Source organism: Diplotaxodon limnothrissa, linkage group LG16 (genome assembly GCF_057381915.1).
Source record: "Diplotaxodon limnothrissa isolate DT_005_m linkage group LG16, D_limnothrissa_male_GT1.1, whole genome shotgun sequence".
NCBI classification, from domain to species: Eukaryota; Metazoa; Chordata; class Actinopteri; order Cichliformes; family Cichlidae; genus Diplotaxodon; species Diplotaxodon limnothrissa.
Window position 1 is genome coordinate 19454944 of NC_140611.1, and position 27224 is coordinate 19482167.

At 42.0% G+C, this 27224-nt stretch overlaps 1 protein-coding gene across 1 annotated transcript; it reads left to right on the forward strand.

Moving 5' to 3' along the window:
* The first annotated feature begins 22495 nt into the window (after nt 1-22495).
* Nucleotides 22496-26109, forward strand: LOC146616043 (dynein light chain Tctex-type 3-like). The gene is made up of 5 exons (XM_085374370.1): nt 22496-22590; nt 24022-24063; nt 24159-24282; nt 24400-24477; nt 25735-26109. The coding sequence occupies exons 1-5, from the start codon at nt 22564-22566 to the stop codon at nt 25809-25811; spliced, it is 348 nt and encodes a 115-aa protein (XP_085230496.1). The 5' UTR covers nt 22496-22563; the 3' UTR covers nt 25812-26109.
* The last annotated feature ends 1115 nt before the right edge of the window (nt 26110-27224 follow it).

Consider the following 27224-nt stretch of genomic DNA (forward strand, 5'->3'; position numbering starts at 1 on the left):
AAGTTGATTTAATTGACTTTATTGGTGACAGATGAGCTGATCTGATTATTTCATAAACTGCTGATCTGTTGGGATTTTCCACACAAGCGTCTCTGAAGTTTACAGTGAATGGTTTGAAAAACAGAAAATATCTAGTGAGCTGTAGTTCTCGAGGAGAAAATGCCTTGTTGATGCCAAGGATAAGAGGAGATTTGCCAGATGACTTCAAGCTGACAGTAACTCGAATAACCACGCATTACAACGTAGATGAAGAAGATCATTTCTGAACCTTGAGGTAGATTGTAGTGTTAAGTGCTGGTAGAGTAAGTGACGGAAGTGATGTTGTAGGTGACGTCAGACGCCGGAGATTTTGGCGGAGAGAAAGCAAATGGTAGCATAGAGTTTAACAAAGGTTTTCCAAGCTTCAGTATTACCAAATATACTAATCAATTGTCATATAACTAACAACATCTATTTTATCATCTCTAACACCCTGGAGGACAACGGGGAGAGTTTAGACGCTCTCCAAGATTACATCGACCGCTGTTTTCAAGATTTAGTAATGCATAAGGCCCAGAGTGCATCTTCCCCGGCCAAAATCGAGACGCCGTCATCGAAGAGAAGTCGCCAGGCAGACTCCCCCGGTACAACATCGCCTGCCGGCAAAGACATCGCAGAAATCCTGGAGTCCATCGACAAGCGATTGTCCAGTTTCGATGCGAGGCTGTCCCTGGTGGAGATCTTACACCGGGAATTTAAATCTCTGAGAGAATCCCTGGAATTCAGCCAGCGGCAGGTGGAAACGCTTGCCGCTGAAAATGCCACGCTACGGGAGTCGGTTAAATCTCTCACCGATAACGTGACCCAGCTAAACATTGAAAATAAAAAAATAAAAGAGTCCGTTATCGATTTACAAGCCCGTAGCATGAGAGATAATCTTGTGTTTTCTGGTATTCCAGAAACTGCCGGAGAGGACGCAGAGGCAACGGTGAAAAGCTTCATTAAAATCCACCTGAAGCTGCCGGAGGACACCGTAAAGAACATCGACTTCGATAGAGTACATCGCTTGGGGGGCGCGCGGTCGCGGACCGGGAGACCACGGCCTATTGTGGCCAAATTCAGCCAATTCAAACAAAAGGAACAGGTGAAGAGTCGCGGCAGAGAGCTGAAAGGAACGGACTTCAGCGTGAACGACCAGTTCCCCAAAGAGATCCTGGAACGACGCAAGGTCCTGTTCCCAGTTCGACGTAGCTTTATCCAGAAAGGCTCCCGTGCTGTCATCGCTGTGGACCGGCTCTACGTGGACGGACAGCTGTACCGCGACCCCGGCACCACACCGTGGTTATACTGACTGCACTCCAGATAAGAACCCGCTACACTCTTTTCTTATTCATTCACACTTTCTCCTTTAAAATGTGTTTAACCTAGTAATATCAGTAGGATGTCATAGCAGATATAACACCGTCACCCTCCGTCATTGCTTTAATTGGAATGTTTCCGTTTCGTCTCTTTTTTTTTTGTTGTCGCTCACAGTTCATGTGGTTTCTTTCTTTCTCTTGTCTTTCACTGCTGTGGTCACCTACTTCCCCACTCACCTACAAACAACACCCTCTATTTCTACATATTTTCACAACACGATCACGCAAACACATCAGCTCAACGGCAGCACATTCACAACAGCCTCACAGCACGCACAGACTTGCAGGACACATAAGCAAGCCACGCTTGTTCATATTAGTGAATATTCACACACATAGTCAGACTTATGGAGTCTCTCACCACACTTCTTTTTCTCTTTCTATTTACAAACAAGGGATGTTTCCATATTCTCTCCACCTGTCTAAACGAAACACCCAGCATACATCATTAAACATACACGCACAATTAAGGGCATGCTGAGGTTTGTCACATGGAATGTAAATGGAGCTGGCACCAGAGGAAAGAGGTTAAAAATATTTAACCAGCTTAAAAAACTACAGGCAGATGTTGTTTTATTACAAGAAACTCACAAACCTGTCACAGGTTTAAATGAACTTAAAACACCTGAGTTTCCTAACGTGTTTGCAGCCGGTTATAATTCTAGACAACGGGGAGTAGCAATTTTAATACATAAAAATGTTAATTTTACAGTACTCGATACAGTTATAGATCCAGAGGGTAGATTTCTAATTATTAAACTATCAATATTGAACAAAAAACTATGTATTGTTAGTATATATGGTCCAAATGTTGATGAACCCTCATTCTTCCACGGTTTTTTTAGTGCACTCTCTGAACACCTTGATTGCACACTCATTCTTGGCGGTGACCTCAACCTTGGACTAAATGAAGAAATGGATAGGCTCAACACAACAGGAACTCAGCGTAATTGGCAGTCCACAAATATAATCAAACAGTATATGAACGACTTTGGTCTTTGCGATGCATGGCGCTCTCTTCATCCCACCAGTAAGGAATATACTTTTTTCTCGCATGTTCATCACTCTTACTCTCGTCTGGATTATTTTTTGGTCAGCAGCTCACTGCTGTGTGACATTTCAGACACTGAGATTCATCCTATAGCTGTCAGCGATCATGCTCCTGTATCTTTAACACTAATGCACAAGAATAATACTACGCCAAGTAAAAACTGGAGATTTAATATATCACTACTTAAAGATGAAGACTTTATTAAATACTTTAAAAAGGAATGGACTTCATATTTAGACTTTAATGACACTCCCGGAATATCTGCTTCTGTTCTATGGGAAGCAGGGAAAGCTGTGATGAGAGGTAAAATAATTTCTTTCTCATCACACAAAAAGAAAGAAGAAAACAAAAATATTCAGGAATTAGAAAAAAACATCAAATCACTAGAAGAAGCCTACGCGTCCCACCAAGATCAGGAAACATTGAACAAAATATGCAAAACAAAACTAGAATTAAATGAAACTATTAATAAAAAAACACAATTCCTTATACAAAGACTTCGCTTGCAGAATTTTGAACACAGTAACAAATCAGGTCGATTTCTAGCTAACCAGCTAAAAATAAATAAAGAAAAAACAACTATATGTGCTGCTAAAGATTTATCGGGGAACACAATATATGATCCTGGAAGAATAAACAACATTTTTAGGGATTTCTATGAAACTTTATACTCACCACAAATAAACCCATCTAAAAATGAAATTGATCTGTTTCTTGACAACGTAACTCTTCCAAAATTACTAGACAGTCAAGCAATGGAATTGGATTCGCCACTGACGCCAAGTGAACTCCAGGAAGCCCTGATAAGTATGCCCAATAATAAGGCTCCAGGTCCAGACGGCTTCCCTGCAGAATTCTACAAAGAATTCTGGACAATTTTGGCACCAGTATTCCACAGCATGTTGCAGGAAATCGAGGAAAAGGGCAGACTACCACCAAATATGAATTCTGCCAACATTAGTCTCCTGCTAAAACCAGGCAAAGACCCTTTATTTCCCTCAAGCTATCGTCCAATTTCTCTTTTAAATGTAGACCTTAAAATAATCTGCAAAGCTCTCTCAAAGAGATTAGAGAAAATGACCCCCCTCTTAATTCATCCTGACCAAACTGGTTTCATAAAAGGTCGGCACTCCTCAACAAACACTCGTAGATTACTTAATTTAATAGACTACTCATACGATAAAAACATCGAAGCCATAATATTATCTCTAGATGCAGAAAAAGCATTTGACAGAGTTAATTGGAAATTTTTATTCGCAACTTTACACAAATTTGGTTTTGGAAACTCTTTCATAAACTGGATAAGAATATTATACAATTCCCCAACGGCTCGTATCAGAACAAATGACCAGACATCCTCCAGCTTCTGTCTCCTGAGGGGCACCAGACAGGGATGCCCACTCTCCCCCTCACTTTTTGCAATTTTTATCGAACCTCTAGCAGCAGCATTTAGACAGGCTACAACAATTAAGGGCATAAAATGTAAGAACATAGAACATAAAATCAGTCTCTATGCGGATGATGTGTTGCTTTTTCTGCAAAACACACAAACCAACCTCTCTGAGGTAATTACTTTAATAAACTGGTTTTCAAGAGTTTCAGATTATTCAATTAACTGGCCAAAATCTACAGTTCTCCCCATTAACTGCTCCTTCCATAATTCTTCCTCTGCCCCACTGCAATCCGGAAACATTAAATATTTAGGTATTAATATCTCTCCTAAGCTTTCAGACTTAACTAAACTAAACCACATCCCACTTCTAAAGAAAGTAGAAGGCGATCTGACTAGATGGAAATCTTTACCCATATCACTCATGGGAAGGGTCGCCACTATAAAAATGATGATCTTGCCAAAAATAAATTACTTATTTTTGATGATCCCTAACAAACCATCACAAGATTGGTTCAGATCTCTGGATTCATATATTTCCAAATTCCTTTGGAAAGATAAACCCCCGCGTATTAGCTTAAAAACGTTACAAAGAACCAAGGATAGAGGAGGATTAGATCTGCCTAATTTTCACCAATACTTCTTAGCCAATAGGCTTCAGTTCATCTCAGAATGGTTAAAACATACCTTCTTAGTTGAGCCCTGGCTAGATGTTGAACAGGCACTATGCAAGGATCTAGAGATTTCAGACCTACCATTTATTAGCTCAAACATCAAAAGACATGAATGCTTTAAAAGTATCAACATCAGCTTTTCTCTAACAGCATGGTGGGAGTTTCTAAAAATAACGGAGTCTTCATTAATCCCATGCAAACGTACACCTATCTGGAATAATCCTGACATATTACAAAACAATAATATGATTAATTTCCCAGAATGGAGTTGTAAAGGAATTAAATACTTAGAACATATATTAGAGGGAACAGAATTTATTCCATTTGACAGACTAGTTGAACAATATGGGATCAACAAGACAAGGTTTTTAGAATATCAACAAATTAAATCCATAGTAAAAAAGAAATTTAACCTCAGTCAAGTTGAATTACAAACACCACTAAGTGCGGCACATTTTCTTACTCTTAAATCCCCCAAATTATTATCTAAAATATACAGAACACTTTCTAAATTAGATGAATCAATATCCCTTCCTACTGCAAAGTGGGAAGCAGATTTATCAGTCAACCTAGACCAAAACTTCTGGTCTCAGATTTGCTTAAAAACTTTTAAATTAATTAAAAATCCCAGTCTGCAATTAATACAATACAAAATACTTCATAGAGTGCACTATACAGGTCATCGGATGTTCAAGATGGGCTTTACATCTTCCAACAACTGCTCACACTGTCAAGGCAATACACCAGACAATTACATCCACGCTCTTTGGTTCTGTCCACCAGTGCAAAAGTTTTGGCGCGAGATATGTGAAGACTTATCAAAATGTCTGAAATGTAACATTCCAACCTCCCCCTTAGTGTGTTTGTTGGGCAGCTTAGATAATGTCACTTCAGAAAAGAATATAGCCCATATGATCTTCACTGCCCTATGCATAGCCAAGAAAACAGTCCTCATGAACTGGAAAAATAAAAATAATCTTAATTCTAACCAATATAGAAATTATCTATTAGATTACATTAGTCTTGACACAGCCTCTGCCACCACATCAGATCAATTGCTCTGGGCCCCTTTTATCAGCTCCATCACCTAGTGGGGGTGGGGGGGGTCATAGTTTGGTCCCGCCTTCACTGTTGTGATTGGTGAGGGGGTAGGGACAGGCTTAGGGTGTCGGGGGGTTCCCCGGAGGCATCTTCCTTGGGGGGCTCAACCCGGGGTAGCGGTCACGTCCGGTTGAGGGCTCTGTTGGCTCTCAGGTGACTGTTTCCTCGCGGCTGCGTGCAGCGGGGCTAGGGGAGGGTCTGTGCTGACGGACGTGGGTTACTGACCTGGCAACCTGGCTGCCCCTGGGTGGGTCCGGGATGGGCGTGAGGTTCTGGGGGTGCTCCGTCTCTGGGCGGGGGCCCGGGCCGGGCCTCGGGGGCTCGGGTCCTGGTTGGTGTGTTGCCGGGGTTGTGGGCGGGTGGGTGCATGGGGGCCCGGCCCTGGAGCAGGGTGCCGCCGGTGCATCGAGCCGCCTGGGGGGCTCTTCAACTGGTGGGGGGGATGGTCACATCTGGCAGGAGCTTTCTTCTCTCAGGAACTCTCTGCAGGAGGGGGAGATACAGGAGAGGTGGAGGAAGATCTCAGCCTGGGCGTTTACCGTCTTATGTAGTCTGGAAGATGTGTGGTTGGTGGGGTGGGTGCAGTTTTCTCTGTGGTGGGGTTGGGTGGACTGTCCAGGGCTCTGTGGAGCCGGGGGGCGCTACTGCACTGGGCCCCGGTCTGATGGGCCTGGGCCCCCCTTCCCTGGCGGGTCGCGGAGGGTGGGAGTGCCTACTGGGGTCAGCGGGGGAGCTGGCCCCAGGGAGGGGTTACCTGCCCCTCCCTTCCTTCCCTCCCCATCTCCAGCTGCCTCCCTCTTCCCGCTCCTCCACAACCACCCACACATGCAGGGCCTTGGAGTGGGGGTATGTCACCAGGGTGCAGAGGAGGCTACCCCCCCCCCTGTCCCCTTCTGGCTGCCTCTGCCTCAATTTTATCCCACATCTTAGACATTCACATTATTCACACTCTCATTACACATACATATAGGATCTTGGGGGTGGGCACAATCACGGAGTCCAAATCACCATCAGGGTGTATACCTCACCCCTGACGTCGTTGCCCACCTCTCAATTTTAAATACACTTAGTCATTGAGGGTTAGCAGGAGGGACTATGCGCTTACCTGCTGCTCCTTGGCAGGTAGCTCCATGCCCTCCTGGGTTTTAATTGCACCTTAGAACACATATGCATCAACACTACAATGAGCGGGTGGAGGGAGGTTTGGAGTCTTCTCCCACCCCCATTCTCTGCGGCCTGCTGGAGCGGGAGGGCTAGTAGGAGGAGTTGGCCGTCCGACTGCGGTCTGGGGTGTGGGGCCTCCCTGCTGCTGCGGAGTCGGGGTGGTCTGCCTCTCCCCACCGCAGGGAAAAGGGTAACACCACCTGGGTCTGGGTGCAATTCCCCCCTCCAGGGGCAAGGGTACCTAGACCCGGATTGTAGAGTACGCTTGGGGAGTGTGATTGTGTGTACAGCGTCTCTTTATGTCTGTCTCCACGTTGGTTGAGTGTGGAGTGAGTGCATATGAGAGCATGAGGGTGGGAATGGATGTTTGTGTCTGTGTGTGCCTGTATGTCTGTGTCTATATGTCAGGTTGGGTATCAGACGCCACCTCTCTGGGGACACCTCAGGCCCTCCAAGGTTTGGAGGCCTATCTCCACCCACCACCACTTCCCCTGCCGGTGGCGGACTCCCTCAGGTGTCGGTGTGTTGGTGGTTCTTTGTGTCTGGGGGTGGGCGTCCGGGTACACACCGGCTCACTCCTTGGCGGCCGCTTGTCGGGGCCTGGGGCCTGGGGCTCGCTCGGGCCCCCTTTGGGGGTGGGGTGCCCCCGGCCTCTCGGCCTAGGGCTCGGTCACTCAGGCGCAGCTGGGGGCCGGCGGAGCTCACGGGCGCGTCACTGCAACCCCCCCTGGCTTCTGCTCCGCGGCTGCTGAGTGAGCCCTCATCTGGGACTCTCCTCAGCTCTTACTGGAACAGTGGCGCGGCTGCCCCTCTGTTGGTCTTCCATGGTCTTTTGTGTTCTGGGGGCCTCTGGATGTCTGGAGTTTTGATCTCCTCCATACCCGCTTCACACCCTGGAGGACGGGGCTGAGGCCCCCCCACACTCCCTAGCAGATCATTACATGGAGAAACCTTTGGAATGCAAGCATGCTGATCCACACAGGTATGCACACATGGGTATTCACAGACGCGGACTAAAGCTTTCTTGGCTGCTGCCTCAAAGCACACTGTGCGCTGTCTATCTTGCGTGCTGCACAATATTGTTTATTACTTAGTAAATACTGATATCTATGACTAGCTAGTTTATTGTGATGGTGCTTTGTTTTCTCTATTATTATGTTGCTCTTTGTTGTTTGCTGTCTCCTCTGTTTGTTTGTTTGTTTGTTTGTTTGTTTTTTCTCCATACAGGTGACCCAGGAGTTTTTTTTTTTTTTGTCTCTCTTCCCCCCCCTTCTCACCGTCTCTTCTCCCCTTTGGTTTTCTTTCTTTTTCTCCCCCTCTCTCTCTCATTCATTCCCCCTGTCCTATTTATTAAAAAAAAAAAAAAAAAAAAATGACAAAGGATGAACTGAAGCTCTGCCATCACGTAATGTCGCATACTGCTGTTTCTGATGTCATTTAAAAAAAAAAAAAAAAAAAAAAAAAAAAAAAAGTGCTGGTAGAGTGAGAAGGGGCAGATAGGGTAAGAAGTTTTCAAAAACAACAACAAAAAAAAAAAAGCATAGCTCAATCCTGCCTTGTATCGATGGTTCAAGCTGGTGGTGATGTAATGGTGTGTGCGATTGTTTCTTTTATGACCACAGCGTACCCATTTTCTGATGACTGCTTCCAGCAGGATAACGCACCATGTCACAAAGCTCAGATCATCTAAAATTGGTTTCTTGGACATAAAAATGAGTTCATTTTACTCAAATAGCCTCCATTTAGTAGCAGATCTCAATTCAGTAAAGCATCTTTGACCTGACATCAAGTAATGGATGTGCAGCAGACAAATCTGCAGCCAGTGTGTGATGCTATGATGTCACTATAGACCAAAGTCTCTGAGAAGTGTTTCCAGGACCGTGTTGAATCTGTATCACAAAGATTTAGGACAGCTCTGAAGGCAAAATGGGGTCTGACTGAGTACTAGCAAGGTATAGCTAATAAAGTTGTCTAGTGTTTATAGAGTTTATATGAGATTTTCCATCTTCTGCCGCTTTATACTAGGGCTGGAGATGAACGGTTACCTGCTCTAATGTTTACTCTCTGACCAATTTCTCTTTGATCCGACTGCTGTCAGAGTTACTTGGGTAAGAAGAGCTAACCCAACATCAATTGTCTTTCAGGACTCAGCCATTATCTTTGGCAGCAGGAGGAACAAACTACTGCTGAGAAACCAGAGTTCACTCAAACTTAAAGTGACTGTTAGCTTAGTGAATGTTTACTCTGAGTCAGCTCCAAACTCAATGACACTTAAGAAGGAAATTGACATTGTGGCAGCATTTTGTTCAAACAGACAAACGAGAAGTCCATTTTGTGGTTCAAATACCAGCAGGACAAGTCATATTACATTTTTTTTTTTAAAGAAGTGGTAAGCTTACTTTTTGTTATGATGTTTTTCCATCCTTCATTTAACAGCTTAAGCTTTGAGTGAGAGCATGTCAGAAATGTGTATAGTTTATATATTACATTATGTTAGTAGACACCAGCTAAATTGCTAAAACGCTACCTAGAATGCATAAAATATACAGATAATAAAAGAAAAACTTGAGTTTGAAATTTAGATTTTTAATATTTCAGATTTTTTTGTGAATAATATTTGAAAAAAAAATTCCTTTCTTGAGTTACTGAAAAGAAAAAAAAGAGATTTCCTCCATGGCTGTCTTTCACAGTTAAGATACAAGCCACCGATGTTTAACACATTTGCTACCAAGCCTTGACCAACATTTAAAGTGCTGCCCTTACAGCCATGAAGCACACATGTCACAGCCGCTGTAACATTACACTCGCAGCAGAGCCGTCCTCTGTAATGACCTATCAAGCCTGCAGGCCTCCACAGTTCCCTGCCAGGCTCAATGGAGCAGAAAATAGGAAAAACAAACCAGCATAGACAGTTCCTCTAAAAAAAAAAAAAAAAAAGTCTTATCCCACCCACTCTCTCAACCCCCGTTAGCTGTGCTCTCTTAATCTCCCTGCACTCCTTCCATTTTTTTCTTCTTTTCACCTTCACTGAACTCTCGGGCATCACTCTTATCTGAAGGCTGCTTGTCCTTGTGCTGAAAGGTTGCTTGTGTCATTTCACCTGCTAATTAAGAGGAAAAGGGCAGCGTGAGCTCAGGAAAAGGCTGTTTATCCTCCAAAACAAACCAGCAGAGAAACTGCAGAAGAGACAGAGCCAGAAAATTGGTCGTGATTATTGTGCTGTGCTGTTAGGTGTTGCTGGTAAAATAAAAGACTTCCAGGAAGAGAAAAGCCCATCTGGACTTCAAAGGGAAAGATACGTACACCAGGTTTTTACCTTTAATGCACACCAAGTGTTCTGACCCCAAAAGCCTTGTTTGGAGTACAGAATGCCTTAAAACACAGCGGTTTGTGAGAGAAATACAAATCAAACTAAAACAAAGGACCTTTCTTCTCCTCATCTCCTCAGCATTGTGATTACTGTTGCCTAAAACTAAGAGCTCCTCCAGCGTTTGGCAATCAGGACAAGAAACCATATTGTTCCTCCTGATCCAAGGTTTGACTAATGGACAGACTCTCCTACCCAATACCCTGGCCTTCCTTTCCAGGGAGGCTGAGGAGTATGGCCCCCTCTGTAATTCTACCATACCTCCAGCACCACTTGTTAAAAATAGGCACCACCACCTCAGACCTCCATGCAGACAGACCACAGCATCCAGAACTTCAGGCCCCAGGGGGCCCTGCTATGAGGAGTGGTTTAACTACCTCAGTGAGATTTTCCCCAGTGATGTGCAAGCCATCCCCTTTTCCTGGGAATCCTCAAAGTATTCCACTGTACACTGTATCATGTTCCCCTCCCAAGTCACCTTATGGTTTGCCAGATTTGCTTTTAGGCTGACACTGGCCTACCACAGCTAGGTTTTTGCTTCAGCTGTTCGGCCAGCGCCGCACTGCATCTGGAGTCCCACAGGCCAACCAAACCCAATAGGAATTCTCGTTCAGCTTGATGACTCACTTCCTCCATCTGATTCATGCAGGAACGAAGATGGAGTGCTTTGTAATTGTTGGAGTAACTGCAGTTTTGTTTGGTAATCTACACTGAAGCTGATATGGGTTTTGAGGTCTTGTCTTATACAAAAAGAGCTGTCATGTTTACAGTGAACGGTGTACTGAACAGTTAAGACATTTGAAGGTAAACAACAAGACGAGAGGGAAAAGGGTTGGTTTATAGTGTGTGGGCTGCACACAATGCACTGTAAGCAATAATACACCGTGTCAAGACAATGCAGCTAGCAGTCATATTACAGAAGACAGCCCATATGAACAATGGAAGATGTTATATGAGCAGCACAGACTCAGAATGAAACTCTGACAAGAATCTCACATTGTAATTGAAATTGTTACTGCCAGGTCTGAATCAATCTGCAGCATCACATTGACAAAAAGAATTCAGCTTGCCCCTAGAATGACCTCAGAGTGACTGAAATCAACAAGATATGATGTTTTTTAAGGGTAAAACCAAGAACCAACAGCTGCAAACACTGCAAAGCCTACAACACTGAATTACATCTGCAAATTGATCTGTTTGTACTTCTCTTGCTTTATAAAAGTGCATGATGACAAAATGTATACCCACTTACAAGACTTAATTTAGAAAATGGTTCTCACAACTACACCAGCAGACGTGTAAAACACCTGCTGAAATAAGACAAGCCTCTGATGTAAATCAAAATAATGATTTAACCTGTATTATTACATTTGTTTCCTTAGATTCTGCGTGGCCAGTGACAGAGATGCCATTTGGTCCTTCAGTCTTCAGTATGATCAGCTGCTCTCATTTCTGCAGTGTGAAAGCTGCCAGTTTATTCTGGCAGGACTGAAAAGCAGCAGTAAAATTGTCCAGAACTGAAGCCACAGTCTGGCGCCTGTTCCTCAAATCTGGCACTGTTTAGAAACTGTGAGACGGTTCAAGTGCAGGAAGTCTGTTTGTTGGATAAACAAAGATTTTCACTGCAGAGAGTCTGAAATCTTTTACTCTTTGCCATCATACCCTCTGATGAGGGGAGGCAGATTTTAAAGAACAGATTAAACTAAGATTTAAAAATGTTGTCTTTATGTTTCGAGAAAACTTTACATAGTCAGATATGTAATAGATTTGCATGCTGCCAGTGCGCAAACACTTAAAGAACAAGAGACAAGAGCTTTTAGATTGAGGCAGGATCTCATTAACCCAGTTTCTGCTGCCGCTGCTTCTTCTTCGAGAGGAGAGGAGTGAGAGAAATGTTCGGGTTAAACCAGCTCCCTTCACTAACATGGTTGACTATTTCATAACACTCCAGTCCAACCAAATTGTACTTTCCTTCATCTTTTCAAGACACTACAAGCTAATGGACAGAAGGGAGATCCTCTGCATGCATGCGTGCGTACATGTTCATAGCAGCATTAGTATTAATCACAGCGTAACAACTGAACAGCATGTGTAATTTAAGGCTGGGCAGATGCTAATGGATTATGAAAATTCGTCTGATAAGCCCTTCATCATTTCGGCTTTATTGCGCTGTATGCTGGTACATTAGCATAGCTGGAAAATCTAGACAGATGCACAATGAAATTCAGTGTTAAGCGTCTGGGCTGGCAGAGCCTCCACAGCAGATCGATGAATAAAGATCTTCTAGCAAAGACAAACTGCTGTTTAGACAGACAGGTGGGACCTGAATCCTCCGGATTTAAAGCACTTCTGGATGTTATTTATCCCCATAACGTGTTAGAGCATGCATTTATAATTTTCCTAAGGATTATGTTGTTAATGGCCATGACATACATTCATCTGAAATGGAACAAAACATTTTCTGTTCTATATGCCAGCTCCTGGCATCCCACATGCTTGTGGAAAATCCAGGCTAGGAGCCAAAACAACTGCTTCTGCAAAATAATTAGCATTCAGCAACCAATATTTAGAGCACAGGACGTTTTGACAGAAAGGGCATCCTGCTCTGCATTTCAGAGCAACCACAGACAATTACTGATTTCTCACATAGGCTGGAAAAAGGTTTTGTTTTGAAGTTCAAAGATGCCCCTCCAACTCGCAATTAGAAAGCGTTACCAAAGAAGCAGCTAACAGGTTTGTTCATGCCTTATATTGCTTTAATTGTGCTTAATTTGTGGATTAGTCATTTTTACGAAAGGGTGTCATGTTGTGAAACATCACTTTGCACTCTTATAAAGCAAGACTAAAGCTGCCAGAAGGAATGGGAGACTTCAAATTAGTACAAAAATTCAAGACACAAGACTGGGAACTTTGATTTGGCAGATTTTTAACAGCAGCTAAACTTGCTGATGCAACCCCAAAGAGTTTCGTTTTCCTTCTTGGTTTGGACTGGGGATCTTCTATTAGAAGACTTCTTATAGATTATAGATTTACAGTCACTCAAAGTTCTCAAGGTCTAAAGCCTCAGTTACGTGGGAAAAAGTGTAGTCCTCGACTTGTTGGAAAGCGGTCCCTAGAGGTTACTGTCTGTTGCTAGGTGAAACAGGGCACAAAGAGAAAAATCTTTGTGATTGCTGTGGTCACTAACAGACTCCCACAGTCGCCTGTAATTTGCATGGAAGATGGCAATTTGCCTGCAAACAGCTGTAAAGACCAAGCAGTAACAAAACTTGATACGTAAACTGGAAACAAAGACTCGAGCTGTGCTTTCACTTAAAATGAACGCATTTCCAAACATGTAACTTTTACTTTAACTGCAAACTGTCATTTCAGGTTCGCATTGCACTAGCACTTAGCGATTGGTTGGAGAGTAGTTGGCGTTTTCTATACAAACTACAGGTGATGACGGCAATCTGCCAGCAACCAAAGCAATCACAAGTAGATTTTTGGTGTACCGCCATTTAGCTTTTTGTGAAAATTTCGCCTAACTGCCAGCAACCTCCAGCAAACACTTGCCAACTACAGATTGGGAAATGCAACTTTTTTCTAGTGTCCCATGGTTAGTAGTGGTTCACAAACTGGTCTCTAGAGCCTACACAATTAGGGCTTTAGCAGTCAATTTAACAGCGACTGACATCAGTCAGGAAGGATTGGAATACTGTTTTTATCCTAGCAACAAGTGGTTGCCAGGTGGTTGCCAACTAGTCTCTAGGCATGTGTGATCAGGGCCCAGCATACTAACCTAATGTGAGCTAGGTTCTGCTCATAAGCAGGCTACTGTAATTAGCAGGCAGCTTGAAGAACAACTAGAAGCCTTTCAAAGCCTGCTCACCAACACATTTCCAGTATTATATCAGGAGGGTCTATGAAGAACTATTTCTGTATTTAATTCAGTAGACAAACCAACATTCACACCCACGTAAATCTCCAGCTGCATGGATTTGAAAGTGAGCCAAGGTTAACTATGTGTTAGCAAATGATCTCTGAAGTCTACAAATTATTAGTCAAATATTTATAAATCTTCAATAATCTCTAACTTATGCAACTTTCGAAATCACGCTGCACTGGATGTGTAGCGACATATAAAAATGTGAGTCAATGAACTGTAACGTCATTGGAGGAACTAAAACAGCTAATTAATGAGCTCAAATGAATTAAAAACTCCAACATGATCTGACCTTAATGTAAGAAGAGGACTACTAAAGACACAAAACAAAAACACAACTGCATTTCTCAGAACCAACAAAACCAATACGGACTTTGCCCTTGTCGACAAATATGGGTGAGGTCGGCGGAAAATTTAACCGAAACTTCTGATTAATGTTCAGGATTACATGATTCAAATGTACACAGCAACGAGGACTATGTTATAATCCTACACCTGTGAGTCTCCGTCTGTTATGACGACATAAAGGCAGTGACCTCCTGTCTCATTCTGATAAAAGTCCTTGTTGACCAGATGAAATATAAAACCTCGCCTTTTTCTTCAGCAGCAGGTAAACATTGACTTCAGATTCAGCTTTATGTTTTCCAAACCTGCGCTTACTGGAAACAAAAGTCTATTCGCTTAGAGCTTAGCAGCTAGCCTTTATTAGGAGTCCCAATTCTTTTGATTATTGGCTCCATTGTCAAAAAGTTACTTTACTAATAGAGTTTAACAGCATGTCACATCGATTTTAGGAAGATTAAGTCGACTCCTAGCATCCAAATATCAAGATTTAACTCTAAAGCTCAAATCCAGTTGATTTCCATTTAACTAGAACACATTTTAGAAGCAAAATGCCAAATAATTAAATGATAAATAACAGTCATTCAACTCTGTAATACCCCATTTGTTGGTTTTCAAACATATAGCGCTTTTTAATCAGTAGTTTTCCATTCATCATTCATAACTCTGCAGTCATTTCACAGCCCAGGTTTATTGCACATTTCCATTAATTCCTCACATCCATTCACGTCACTGCAGCTGGTTAAAATAGTTATGATTAAACACCGTAATGTGCACGAAATGTCAACAATGAATTTAATTAATGCCTGTGTTACATGTACACCGTGCTGGGTGGATTTTCTTCACTGGCACATCCCGGTCAGCATGCTGAGTGCTGTGAAACACTAAGATAAGGATACAACTTTAAATAAAAAAGGGGCATTTTCAGTGTTTGTACTCTGTGTTTAGGTTCAAGTGTCCCATCATCCCACTGCAGCGCCCACAGAGGCATGTGTCCACACATTCAAGGTTTATGGAGGGCGACAGTGAGGCATCACTCCCTGACCAGCAATCTATTACTCAACTGAGCCCTTTCCCTCAGCACTGCCTCCAAATTACATTTCTGCTGTCGAGATGCTTTTCCCCTCCCCTCCCACATCCGCGGGGTTGTTGTTTGGACAGGTTGCCTACTGATTGCCTTGCTGCTGCTGTGATTGAACAAGGATGCGGTGCATCTCTGAGGCCACGCGGGGCTATAGGCTGCATACCAAACGGGCAAGCAGCATGCGTTTGGAGAGCTTTGGATGAGAGCGCCATCAGTGAGTGGGAGGGAGGGAAACCCCGCACAACACTGCACTACAGAGATCAGACATTCAGTGCAGCAGCATGGAGGAGCTTTGTTTCAGCACCTCAGGCATCAGCAGTTAATCTGAATGTAATTGTGCACCAATCTTAAACACAATATGACTCGCGCTTTAAAGGACGACAGTTTGATGTGTGAATCTCCATAATTCTTTAAGACATCTGTGAAAATATGAGTAAATGAACAATGCAGAGAGACGTTGTTTAAGAGGCAAAGAGGGTTCCCTACAGAGGTGGAGAATAACAACTAAAAAAAAAAGGATTTCAAGTTTCCAGGCTTTCTAGGAAACTGCAAGCACATTATGTATTTTTAGCCCCAGCTCATTCATATGTCTCATTAACAGAGAGATGAAGCTTGAAATATTAGGGACTGCAAGTATGAGATATTTCCAAACTGGTAAAATTACAAGAAAAGACTGTATCAAAATAAAATCTATCACTAACCCTTCTGCAAGAAATCAGTTCACTGTTTGTTTAAATCTGTTTCAATATGGTAAAAAGCTGTTACAAAAAACAAAACTATAGACTTTATTTAGCCAGATTTTATGTCTTTTGTGTGATTTTAGGCCCATTGTGTTAAGAGAATATTCAAATATTTAAAAAATAACTGTTAAGTTAGACATGTGAGGGTGAAGAATATTAATGCATGACATATTGTTATTACTCGGCTCATATCAAGTTTATTTTGCCTTCCTAAAGCTTCATGCCACCATCTTCCAAATCTATGTTCTGCACTCCACTTAAATTAAATCCATTATATTAAAACAGAGGTGAATAAAACTGACCATTTGAAGAGACATTGACTTTATGTCCTCTCCTAAACTTCTGGTTTCACTAGAGCTTTGTGTGCGTGTTGCTGTAAAGGGAGGGCAGGGTGAAGAGGGAGAAGCGACAGGAAGCCATTTCACAAAGAAAGTCTTGAACACATTACTATAAATTTAGTCCTAAAGAGGAAATTTTAAGGAAAACAAAAGTCACACAAAGGTTAACATTGCTTTAACTGCTGAGCTCATATCCATCCACTTAAGGTCACTAATTACGGTACTTCCAATCGCTCGATGCAGTCTAAACAAGGCTCATCTGCTGGTCGCTTTGTGAAGGAGATAAATGGAGGAAATAAACTCGCTGGTGTGCAGTATGCATTATGGTGGGTGGATATAGTTCCATTAACTAGTATACATTAACCCGTTCCACTTACCTGCCCCAGTGACAACCGTATCAGTTACTGGTGATCACATGAAAGGGACTATATGACGACACAGCCTAGAGATCACCACATGTTGTTTTTCACCCACAGACATAAACATGAATGTTTGTTTAAGACACTTTCTGAAGACAGAAGCCATGGCCATCTTTTATATACAGTTTATGGACAAAGCCAAGGGAATGAATTAAATATTTTATGGATACAGCAAGTCAGGTGTGAGGCTTAGCTACTCTTCTTTTATCCAGCACTATAACCTTCAACTTGAACATTTTATCATACAGCCTAAGAAATCCTTACTCCAGCTTACTCCCACAGTTCAAAGACATGTAGTTAGTGACGTTAGTTTAACTGGTGATTTTTAATTGCCCATTGGTGTGAATGTGAATGGTTGTCTGTCTCTCTGTGTTAGCTCTGCGACAGGCTAACAACCTGTACAGGGTGTACCCCTTGATTCGAACTATGGTAGCTGGGATAGTCTCCAAAAACCCTCCCTCCACTCCCTCAGGACCCTGAATCGGTTAGGCAGACAAGAATGGAAGGAAGCGTAAGAAATCAGAGGACTTTGGCTCTCAGACTCCAGAAAATATCTTCACATATTTTCTCATGTAAAAAAAATAGAAATGATTATGACCACACCAAGTTTAGATTGAGGCTTTAAATGCTGCACTGAGCAACATTTTACCATCTTCCCAAAGAAGCTTCACCTTCTTTATCTGTAACAACAACAAGATCTCACAGCTCACGACAACGCTGCGAGCATCAACCACAAGCGCAGCATGAGCTAGTCAGATACTGCAATCTAGACAGCTACAGAAAGGTGGTGCAGCTGTCTAGTTTGCTTTTTGAAATACGACTTTGTAGAAAGTATGACATATTTGTGGTATAATAGTTTTGTCTCAAGTCAATCTGATACAAAGAGCCACACCATGACTCAAACTTTAAGCAGAGGTTTTGGATTTGCAGCACACAAGTATCAGTCTGGCACATTTGGCTGCAGCCTGCAGTGTCTGTCACAAGAATGCATGTGCGAGCAAATGTATGTGCACACATACAAATGCACGCACACACTCCTCTATCCTGTGCCGGCAGATCCCGGAGACCTCTAATGCTGTGTGACTGCAATCCCCAGGGATTCTTTCTGCACTACTGGATGAGCTCCCCTGCCTTTGTGTTAAGACATCAGGGAATCCCTACATTCGCTTGCTTCTCTCATTCTTTATTTGCCCATTTGTTCCCCTCACAACCCCCACAGCGGGTGTGCTGCATGAAGGTTCGGTTATCATCACCGAGGTACCCTGCTCGAGACTACGATACAACAGCCTCAAATGATAACCGCACCTATTGCTTAGAGGAGCCGAATGAACCAATTTAGGGAAGCGTCAGTATGACAAATTACAGTACGGCAGGATAATTTCTTACACTGCAATGGCTTGTTGTTTATGAAGGAAACAGCAGTGTACATTTTGGATCTTTCACATTGGCCTTTAGGGGTTCATAATAAAAATTATGCAATATATGAGCTCATTAGCTCAGCAGTGTTGTTTAAATCTACTCAGTGGACGGGGCTGACAGATGAAAACGTTGCCAGTTCTCGTCTGAATCTACTTTGTCAGTGTTAAGTAGCCACTCTGGACAGCAGCCAACCCTGTCTGAGGTCTAAGAGCCACTTGGGAAAGTTGAATTGGGCTTTTCTATTTTCACATTATACTGGCTGTTAAGATGTAACACTTGAGGCCAAATAAGAAAAGTAAATACAATTTAATTATGGATCAGCCCACATGTCTGACCTAAGGAGCAAACTTGCTCCTCATTTCAATGGGTGCTTCAAATATTTTTTTTTTTAAATCAAATATTGCAAATTCAAACAAGTGACAAATTAAAAAAGAAAAAGAAAGAAAAAACTGTTATTTTGATTACACGAGAAAGAAATTAAAAGGGTTTTTTTCACCAGTTGTGTAAATATCATTAGGTGATTTCTTGTTGCTTGGATATTTCAAAAAGTATTCAACTTCATCCTCTCTAAATCAAAAATTATTTAGCACTTAAAAAAAACCCCCATCTACAAACAAATAATTCACTCTGGAGCCTAAATCACTGATGAAAAAAATGAACTATTCTTGAGTGAAAGCTCACTATTACGCTGTTGATTCAGACAAAACAAGGCAATCAGAAAACATCCTTTTTGCCACTTTTTCCTCAATTTTCTGTCATTTTGTATCCCGAAACAAAAACACACAAATATGCATTTGAGTCACCGATGATTACTTATTCTCCACGGCTGAGGCCCCAAATTGATGGAAAGCCAACCAAGCATAAAATATTAATAAATAAATCCTGCATACATCATGTTTTCCTGTTGGTAGCTGAGCAGAGGTTTTTTTTTACATCCTGCAGCTGACAACATTTCAACCACCAAATGGAAGAAGAACTTCTCATTTCTGAATCACCCACATGCACCTCTGCTCATCTGAAGCAAAACCCACCTCTGAACAGCAGAATGAGGTCAGCCTGTTTCTTTATCAGCGCAGCCAGAGTACAATGAGCACTGTGTCACACAACCAGCCCAGCCTCCATACATTCAGCAGCATCTCGAGGCCACTGCTGTGCGCCTGTCACCTTTACGGTGAAATCCCCATGAAAAGACCTGGTGGGATATCCTGGTGACTCCGCGGACAAGGTCATCACTAATTAGGCTAAAACTCGGTTTATTATAAGAATAGGATGAAACGGCCTTGTTACACGGTCACTTCTTGTCACATCAAACCCAGCTCAGATCACTTGATCTAAACACGCATTGTTTGTGCTTTATTTATGTTTCACATCATCTTTAACAGCTCTTCGGTCTGCTGGAACAAGTTCAGCAGTGCAACACATTCTCAACAGGTTATTAAATTAACGAACAGGTAAATCTACCGTCGAAATCAGCGGAGGCAAGAAGGGAAATACCAGCTTTCTGCTGCAATGCACCTGCCCAAACGCGCCTAACTTTAGGTAAGAAGCGGGGCTGTCTGGACCCACTGATGTGTGCTGAGTCCTCTGAGGTCGTGGTCGTGATGGTGGACGGAGAGAGCCCCCTCCCCTCCTCTTTCGTCCCCGCAAAACAAGGAAAAGGCACAAATAAAACATCAGGAACTGCGAACAAGCTGCACTGCTGACCATATGTGCCGTATGCAACGCGCCGGTGTTTCAGCGTCCCGGAGCGCTGCCGGCTGACCTGCAGAGCGGCGGTGTCTTACCTGGTGTGCTCGCCTTTCACGGTGAGGGTCCGGAGGGGGGTGAGCACGGCCGGCTGCGGAGTCAGCCCGAGAATCATGAACCGTGTGAGAGCCTCAGCACCGTCTGAAGGCAGAGATCCACAGCCAGGGTGTTCCCGACAGGAGGGGGCGTGGTGTGTGTGTGTGTGTGTGTGTGTGTGTGTGTGAATGAGAGAGCCAGAGAGAAAGAGAGACAGAGAAATGGCTCTTTTCTGACAATGCGACATTCATTCTTTTTCTTCTTATTGTCCGTATAAATTAAACTTTAAAGGGCAAGTCGGTTCATAAAGCGCACACTGCAGTGCAGATCTAGGCTGAGGGAAACTCCCACTTGTCACTGCTACATTATGTATTATGGATTTCCCTGCTGGCATCCTCTGGGAGTCTGTATTTCTGTGGTAATGGCCGCAGGAGATGCCTGCTGTAGAGTGACTGTTTATTTACTAGTCTCACGAAGGACTGGGAGGGTTGATTATCTTTGAATAAAACACACAAATCAATATTAACAAGGCACACAACTTGTTTATGTCTGTGTGCCGCACACCTTTTGGTAAACAGTGCAGGAGTCTGAAATAAAAAGGATTTCTGGTTACATTTAAAATGTCAAACACAATCTGACTCATCCATCCACACACCAAGCAGCTGTATTTGTCTGTTTTTGTTCAACACACTGAGCAATCAGCCGCAAAATGGAAGTGAACTCTTTAATATAGTAACTCGTTAAAAAAACAGAACACCTACTGGGATGATTTGAAGGGTTAGAGATATGACTGAATAATAATTTAATCAAATTAAAAATGTTGCAACAAATCTGAAAAAATTAACAAATGCTTTTTGCCAGTCTGTGAAGCTGGGGGTCAGACACCCACCTTTACCCACAGCCCAGCCTTCATTGCTAGGCTCAGCCTTAGAGATGGCGCCGAGTAGAGTCGCTGCTCATTTGGCTCAGAAGGAGCTGCTTGAGGTGGTTCCCTCTGGAGGTTTTTCAGATATTTGCCCAACCTGAAAGAAACTCTGGGTTAGATCTAGAACCGACTGGGAAGGTCATTTATCTCATCTGGCACTGGAACCCCTCGGAATCCTGCAGGAGGAACTGGAAAGTGTTGCTGAAGAAGGGCGTCAACAACATCCTGTTTACCCTGCTGCAAAAAGTGACCCAAGGTCAGATAAGAGGAAGATAATGGATGGATGCTTAGCCATCATACCATTAAGCAAATGAAAATAATGCAGTATGATTGTTTTACAAGTAGGCTACAGCAAAATCCTATATGTAAAAGTAAAAAATGATCAGTCTAATAATTGTTCTAATCAATTAGATCATTTGGCTTTTGTGCAATCTTCTTTGTTTCTCCCCCAATACTTGTTCTTAAGTTTTATCATTGAACACCAAACAGTTTAACACACACACACAAAACAAAGTTGTGTGTAGGCTTTTCATTCCCGGTAACAAAGGGTAACACTTGGCTCAGAAGCATTGATCCAACTGTGTAAAATACACTTTCTGGCAATTACAAGGAACTTCTCCAGAAGGCTTTAATGCGCTGTGGTTGGGGAGGGGAGGCTTAAGAGGAAAACGCCAGGATTTTAACATTTTATCTTTATTTTAAATATCTCATTATGTTCTTTGGAAATCATTGTCCAGAACTTGGAAATCAATTGATGCTTCCTCCCTATCAGAATGGCACTTAATGCACAGATGAGAGAGAGAGAGAGATTTGTCTTGTGCAAAACAACAGTGATATGTAGTCCATAACAAATCTTATACTGAGTCTCTCTCAGTCTATTAAATGTAGAGATAGGTTTGACCAGGGCTTCCTGCCAGTCATCCTTTATAAATGCTGTTTAAATCCATTTCACTTCATTTATGGGCAACATTTGGCAGCTTGTTTGCATCAGAGGACGTGAGTAGAGAGTGAAATGTGTAATGGTGTGTGGGATATTTTCAGCCCTTTGGACCGGAGCATCATTTAAACACCACAGCTTACCTGAGTGTTGTTGCTGACCATGTTTATCCCCCCAAAAAAGAATAGTAATATAATAAGTATAGTCATTTTTCTAACATATTTGATGAATCTTAGTCATCCTAAAGGTTTCACAAATGTTTTCTCCTCTTGTGTTTCTCAGTATATTTCTTTCTGTGTGGCGCTTCTGTGCTAAAACGCTTTTGTAATGTCTGAACTGAGCCACTGAGAGGCGATACAGAGAAAACAGAGTCCCGCTTCAGGCTGCGGGTCCAGCTCTTCTCTTCGCTCGTCATCCGCGAACAAGAGGAAGTGAACAGGAACAATAACAGCCGACACACCGGAGACCACAAAGAGGGCAGGCAGCAGTGTTATCTGTGACGGCAGCGATGGAGGAGTATAACTCTGGAGAGGAGGTACGGCTTTCTTTATGAGCGAAGTTCATCCAAAGGTCCGCAGCCAGCAGTAAACTTACAGCTAAATTACCTAGCTGCTAGCTTAGCCTGTTAGCTAGGTGTGGTCCTGTTATCAGATTTATTTAAGGCGATAACATTTGTTTTAATTTAACCCAGCCTCAAATACAATGAAGGGAAAATGTGATCATGCAGTTAATCATCTGATATTAATATTAATAACAAATAATACAGCTTTCTCTATCCTCCTGATGCAAACATCCTTCATTGTGGTGCACTGACATTGCTTTCCAGGTCACAGGGATAGGAGACGAGGAGGCACAAATTGGAGAAATGAGAAAAGCCTTCAGGGGTGTCCAACTCCAGGCCTCAAGGTGTTAGATTTGTCCTTGATCCAACACAGCTGATTTAAATGACTAAATTTCCTCCTCAACATGTCTCGAAATTCTTTAGTGGCTGGTAATGAATAAATCATTGATATCTAAAACCTGCAGGACACTGGTCTTTGAGGCCTGGAGTTGGACACTTCTGTGGTTTGGTCTCAAATCTCCATTATACAAAGCAATAAATCCTCTGCTATACAAACAGGAAGCGCAGTAGGACAAGAACTTCCTGCTCTCATTAAAAATAAAATAAAATGGTTATTAGTTACTTGCAGAGGTGAGGGCAAGCTGACTCATTTAGTAATACTTAGTTTAACTGTGATTCAAAAATGTAATTCATGCAACTTTAATTTCAAAGCAGAATGTCGACCTTAATGAGAGTTCAGTGGTGCGTTTATGGGCACGTTATTTTAGAGAAAATACACACTCATATAAAATTACCGAAGCGTGCATTTAAAAACAAAACAAAACAAATGAAACATGGACTTGGATTTTTATGTGATTTATTTAGGATGATTTCCAGTTCAGATTATTTTTACTCAGATTAAAATGAAGTCTTTAACTTTCTTTTTAAACCAGCCGCCTATGACATCACCAGGTTTAATCAAAATGTACTTTTTGAAGTTTTCGCCAGTGAATTGTCAGAAAACAAATAAAACATCCAGGATACAAATGCACGTCTCTGTTCCTCTGTGTCATAGGAGTTCATTTGTGCAGTTGAAACTATGACGTATCCTATGATATTGGTGTCAAAGTTGCCTGTAAAACAGATTTTGGTTTGAAATTCTCACTTGTTTTTAATCTCGTGTACTGGGAAAAATATGATGAATTAAAAAGGGCCAAATTTCAGCCTGCCCTGTGTACTTCAAGGACCTGTAATGAGGACTATTTTTGTAGCATGAACATCAGATTTCGCATCACTTGATTAAATATACGAAAATGACCGCACACAAAATCTGTTGATGTTGAGGGATTCAGGTGGAGGCAGTGATTGAACATTCATGGAATAACCCGGATCCTCTTTGTGCTTCTTTTAAAACTGATCCTGCAGGTCGGCTTTAATCCCGATGAGATCAGTGTCTCGGTAAAAGAGGTATGTTCTCTAATCTTTGGAAACATTCATAATAAACAGTATTTTAAATGCAATCAGATGGATGGATGACTTCCTGTTTACTGATTTAATCTCAGTGCGTTGAAGGCGTCATCGGTGGAACAGATTATAACCAGAGTAAAGTCAACCAGTGGACGGCCAGTATAGTGGAGCATTCACTCACTCACCTGGTGAAACAAGGTCGGGCGTTCAAATACATAGGTGAGCAAGTCCCTGTGTTCGATAACGTGAGCTTCCAGGACATCAAGCTTATTTGTAGCGCTTGTGTGTGAAGGTAAGCGTGTGTTTGTTGTAAAGCCGCTCTCTGATCTGTCCCAGTGAACTGTACGATCATGCAGAAGAGCGGCGCTGGGCTCCACACAGCCAACTCCTGCTACTGGGACACAGCCACTGATGGTGAGACACTCAAAAAACAAACATTATTTCAAAATAATTTAAATCCAATATTTTTAATTGGAAGTGGCACAAATGATAACACATTAGAGTGATGTGCCACTTTTTCTCCTCCACATCCAAGAGGAGAAAATAATCAGTTTTATCTAGTGATTTTTTTTTTTTTTTTTTTTTACTGATTTAAAACAAACAAAAAATAACCACAACAGTCAAAATACAGAGGTACTCAATCACCCACAGCATAAAATAGAGGAATGATCTTATAATAAAAATATAAGTAGATGGCCGGACCAGCATAGACCTGCCTGCAAGCAGATGAAATCATAATGAAACCTAAACGTGTTCTTGTAATTATTAATCCCATGGAGGAAATTAAAACTCCAAAAATATTTTCAGCACATGGAACAACTTAACTGTTTGATCTACACTCTGGACTTCGTCACCAGTTACTGGACTTCTAATTTTTTCAGACTTTCATTAAAACTGAAACGTCCCTGTCGACAGGGAGTGCTCCTAAAGAAGTTTCTGGGACTGCTTCACCCACGACCAAGGTTCATGGAGAAGAGGATAAGTTAAAGGCTCAGTTTCCCACACATGGATTAAGCCTAATCTTAGAAAACTTTGATTATGATTGCCATTGAAAGAAGTTTTTAGTCAAGGACTAGGCTTAAATAGACTGGAGAGACTGATCTTTTATTCTTTTCTCTATGTAGCTTAGAAGTTGGTGAAGTTGTGCCAGAAACCTCCTTTCTGTTTTTTGTTTTCAAATGTTAGAATAAATCACATTTTCTTGCTATAATGCAGAATCTCCATTTAACCTAACATACACAGAAGCTGGAGAACCCACACAGGCTCAGAGAGCGCCCAGAGAGGGGGTGAATTCAAACCCAGGACCTCCTTGCTATAAGGCAACAGTGCTAACCACCACACCACTGTGCTGCCAACTTGGAGCTATAATTGTGGAAATAACAATAATAATAGTTAATATCTGTGTTTGCATTTTACATATGACACTGATGTTACATTTTGGATTAAACCGGGTTAATTAATTTATGAGAGGTGGGTTGTAACACCCCCCAACACTCAGACCAGATTTGCCTCCCTTATGTTGATGCATGGTGCCATGGTTGTTGGTCAGTTTTTTTTTTTTTGATCTATTGAATAACTTGCCCACAAAACTGGTTTATAAATGGAATCATAAAAACATGTATTTCATGTATGATTTGGAGTAATTTCCTCTGCTTGTCTGTGGGTTTTCAGGGAGCTGTACTGTCAGGTGGGAGAACCGCACCATGTACTGTGTGGTCAGTGTGTTTGCTGTAGCTGTGGCGCTGTGACAGCCCTGCGCCCACCTCTCCATCTTCGAACACTGTCATGTCTCAAACTTTGCTTGAATGACACTGAAGATCCTCTGATTATATACCCTCTGATAGACGCTGACCTACAAGTATCTATTTCTCCCTGCAGGCAGGAACAACAGTTTTGGTTTGTGAGTTGGCAGCCTGTGAATACGTGCAGGTCTGACAGTGACAACATGTTGTTTGGTCTGGACTGGAGTCATGATCTGCAAACAGACCTGTTTGGAAAGTACTTTTCAAACATGCTCAGGTGTTTTCTTTGGCCCAGAAGTACCACATGTTGACTGTATTTTTTTTTCCTGTTGTGTAAAAACAGATGACTGCTCTTTGTGTGCAGCAGGAAGTTTACATTTGTGTTTTTGACTGAAATATCTGAACATTCATTGGATTGTTTCTTATTAAATTTAGCACTGATATTCATCCCTCAGGAAAAACTATTTTAATTTTTAATTTTAATTGATGACATTCCTTCAGTCTCAACTGTGCTTTGTGCTGCTAATTAGAAAATGTTAGCATGTTTGCAACTTTGTCTCCTTCACTATGTTCCCTTAATAGAAACTGAACTATGACTACAAGAAGCTTTGTATGTTAGAGAAGCTCTGTTTAAGTAATCACTACAGTATACTGTATTTCTACTAGTCTATATTAATATTTTAATAAGTTATTGAAATGTTTAGACAAAACAACAGTGTTTTTCCTGTGATGCATTTAATGGTCAGTCCCTGTAACCAGGATTTTTTTTCTTTTCTTTTTTTTTTTTAAGATCTTCTGTATTACTGTTGAGTTCAAGACTGTTTTTGTTGAATTTTGTCCAATAAAGTCCTTAAAGATGTTCCACTGTGTGTTTTCGTGAGCACTGATAAAGAAGCTGAAGGCCAACACCTTTGGATGAGAGGATGGATTTAACCAGTGTTGGAGTACAGCGTACTTGGTTTTTCACTCTAGTTTCTGGTCTCTTCATAGCACCACATTTGCTTAAACTTGCCTTCAACTCAGTGTAGCATATTTTTGTATACCACTTGGAGCATTGTGTATGCATTTCTGGCACTGCTCTGGAGTGATTCAGAGCGTACCTGGCTCAGAGAACTTTTCATATTAGTCATGTGGGGTTCCACAGGGCTCAATACTTGGGCCTCTGCTATTGGGAAGGATGACTGCTTTATTCAAATTTGAATTGAGTGTCTTGAGAAACTAAAAGCTTGCATGGCTCTAAATCTTAAGCCTAAGTCTTAAATTTTAAGAGGTGATTGTTTTTGTTTCTGATGTCACCGGTGGGACTTACCCTATGGCACAGTATGGATAGCCTACTGTCACAAACTTTTGTTTTAGGATGGACAGCAGCTTTAGACCGGATGGTCAGATCAGTGCAGTGGTGAAATCCAGCTTCTTTCA

Excerpts from the sequence above, each read along its gene's own strand:
- LOC146616043 (XM_085374370.1), top strand. The coding sequence starts at position 22,564 with ATGGAGGAGTATAACTCTGGAGAGGAG. Across the intron at positions 24,283-24,399 it reads TCGGGCGTTCAAATACATAG|TGAACTGTACGATCATGCAG; the intron begins GTGAGCAAGTCC and ends GATCTGTCCCAG. Across the intron at positions 24,478-25,734 it reads CTGGGACACAGCCACTGATG|GGAGCTGTACTGTCAGGTGG; the intron begins GTGAGACACTCA and ends GTGGGTTTTCAG.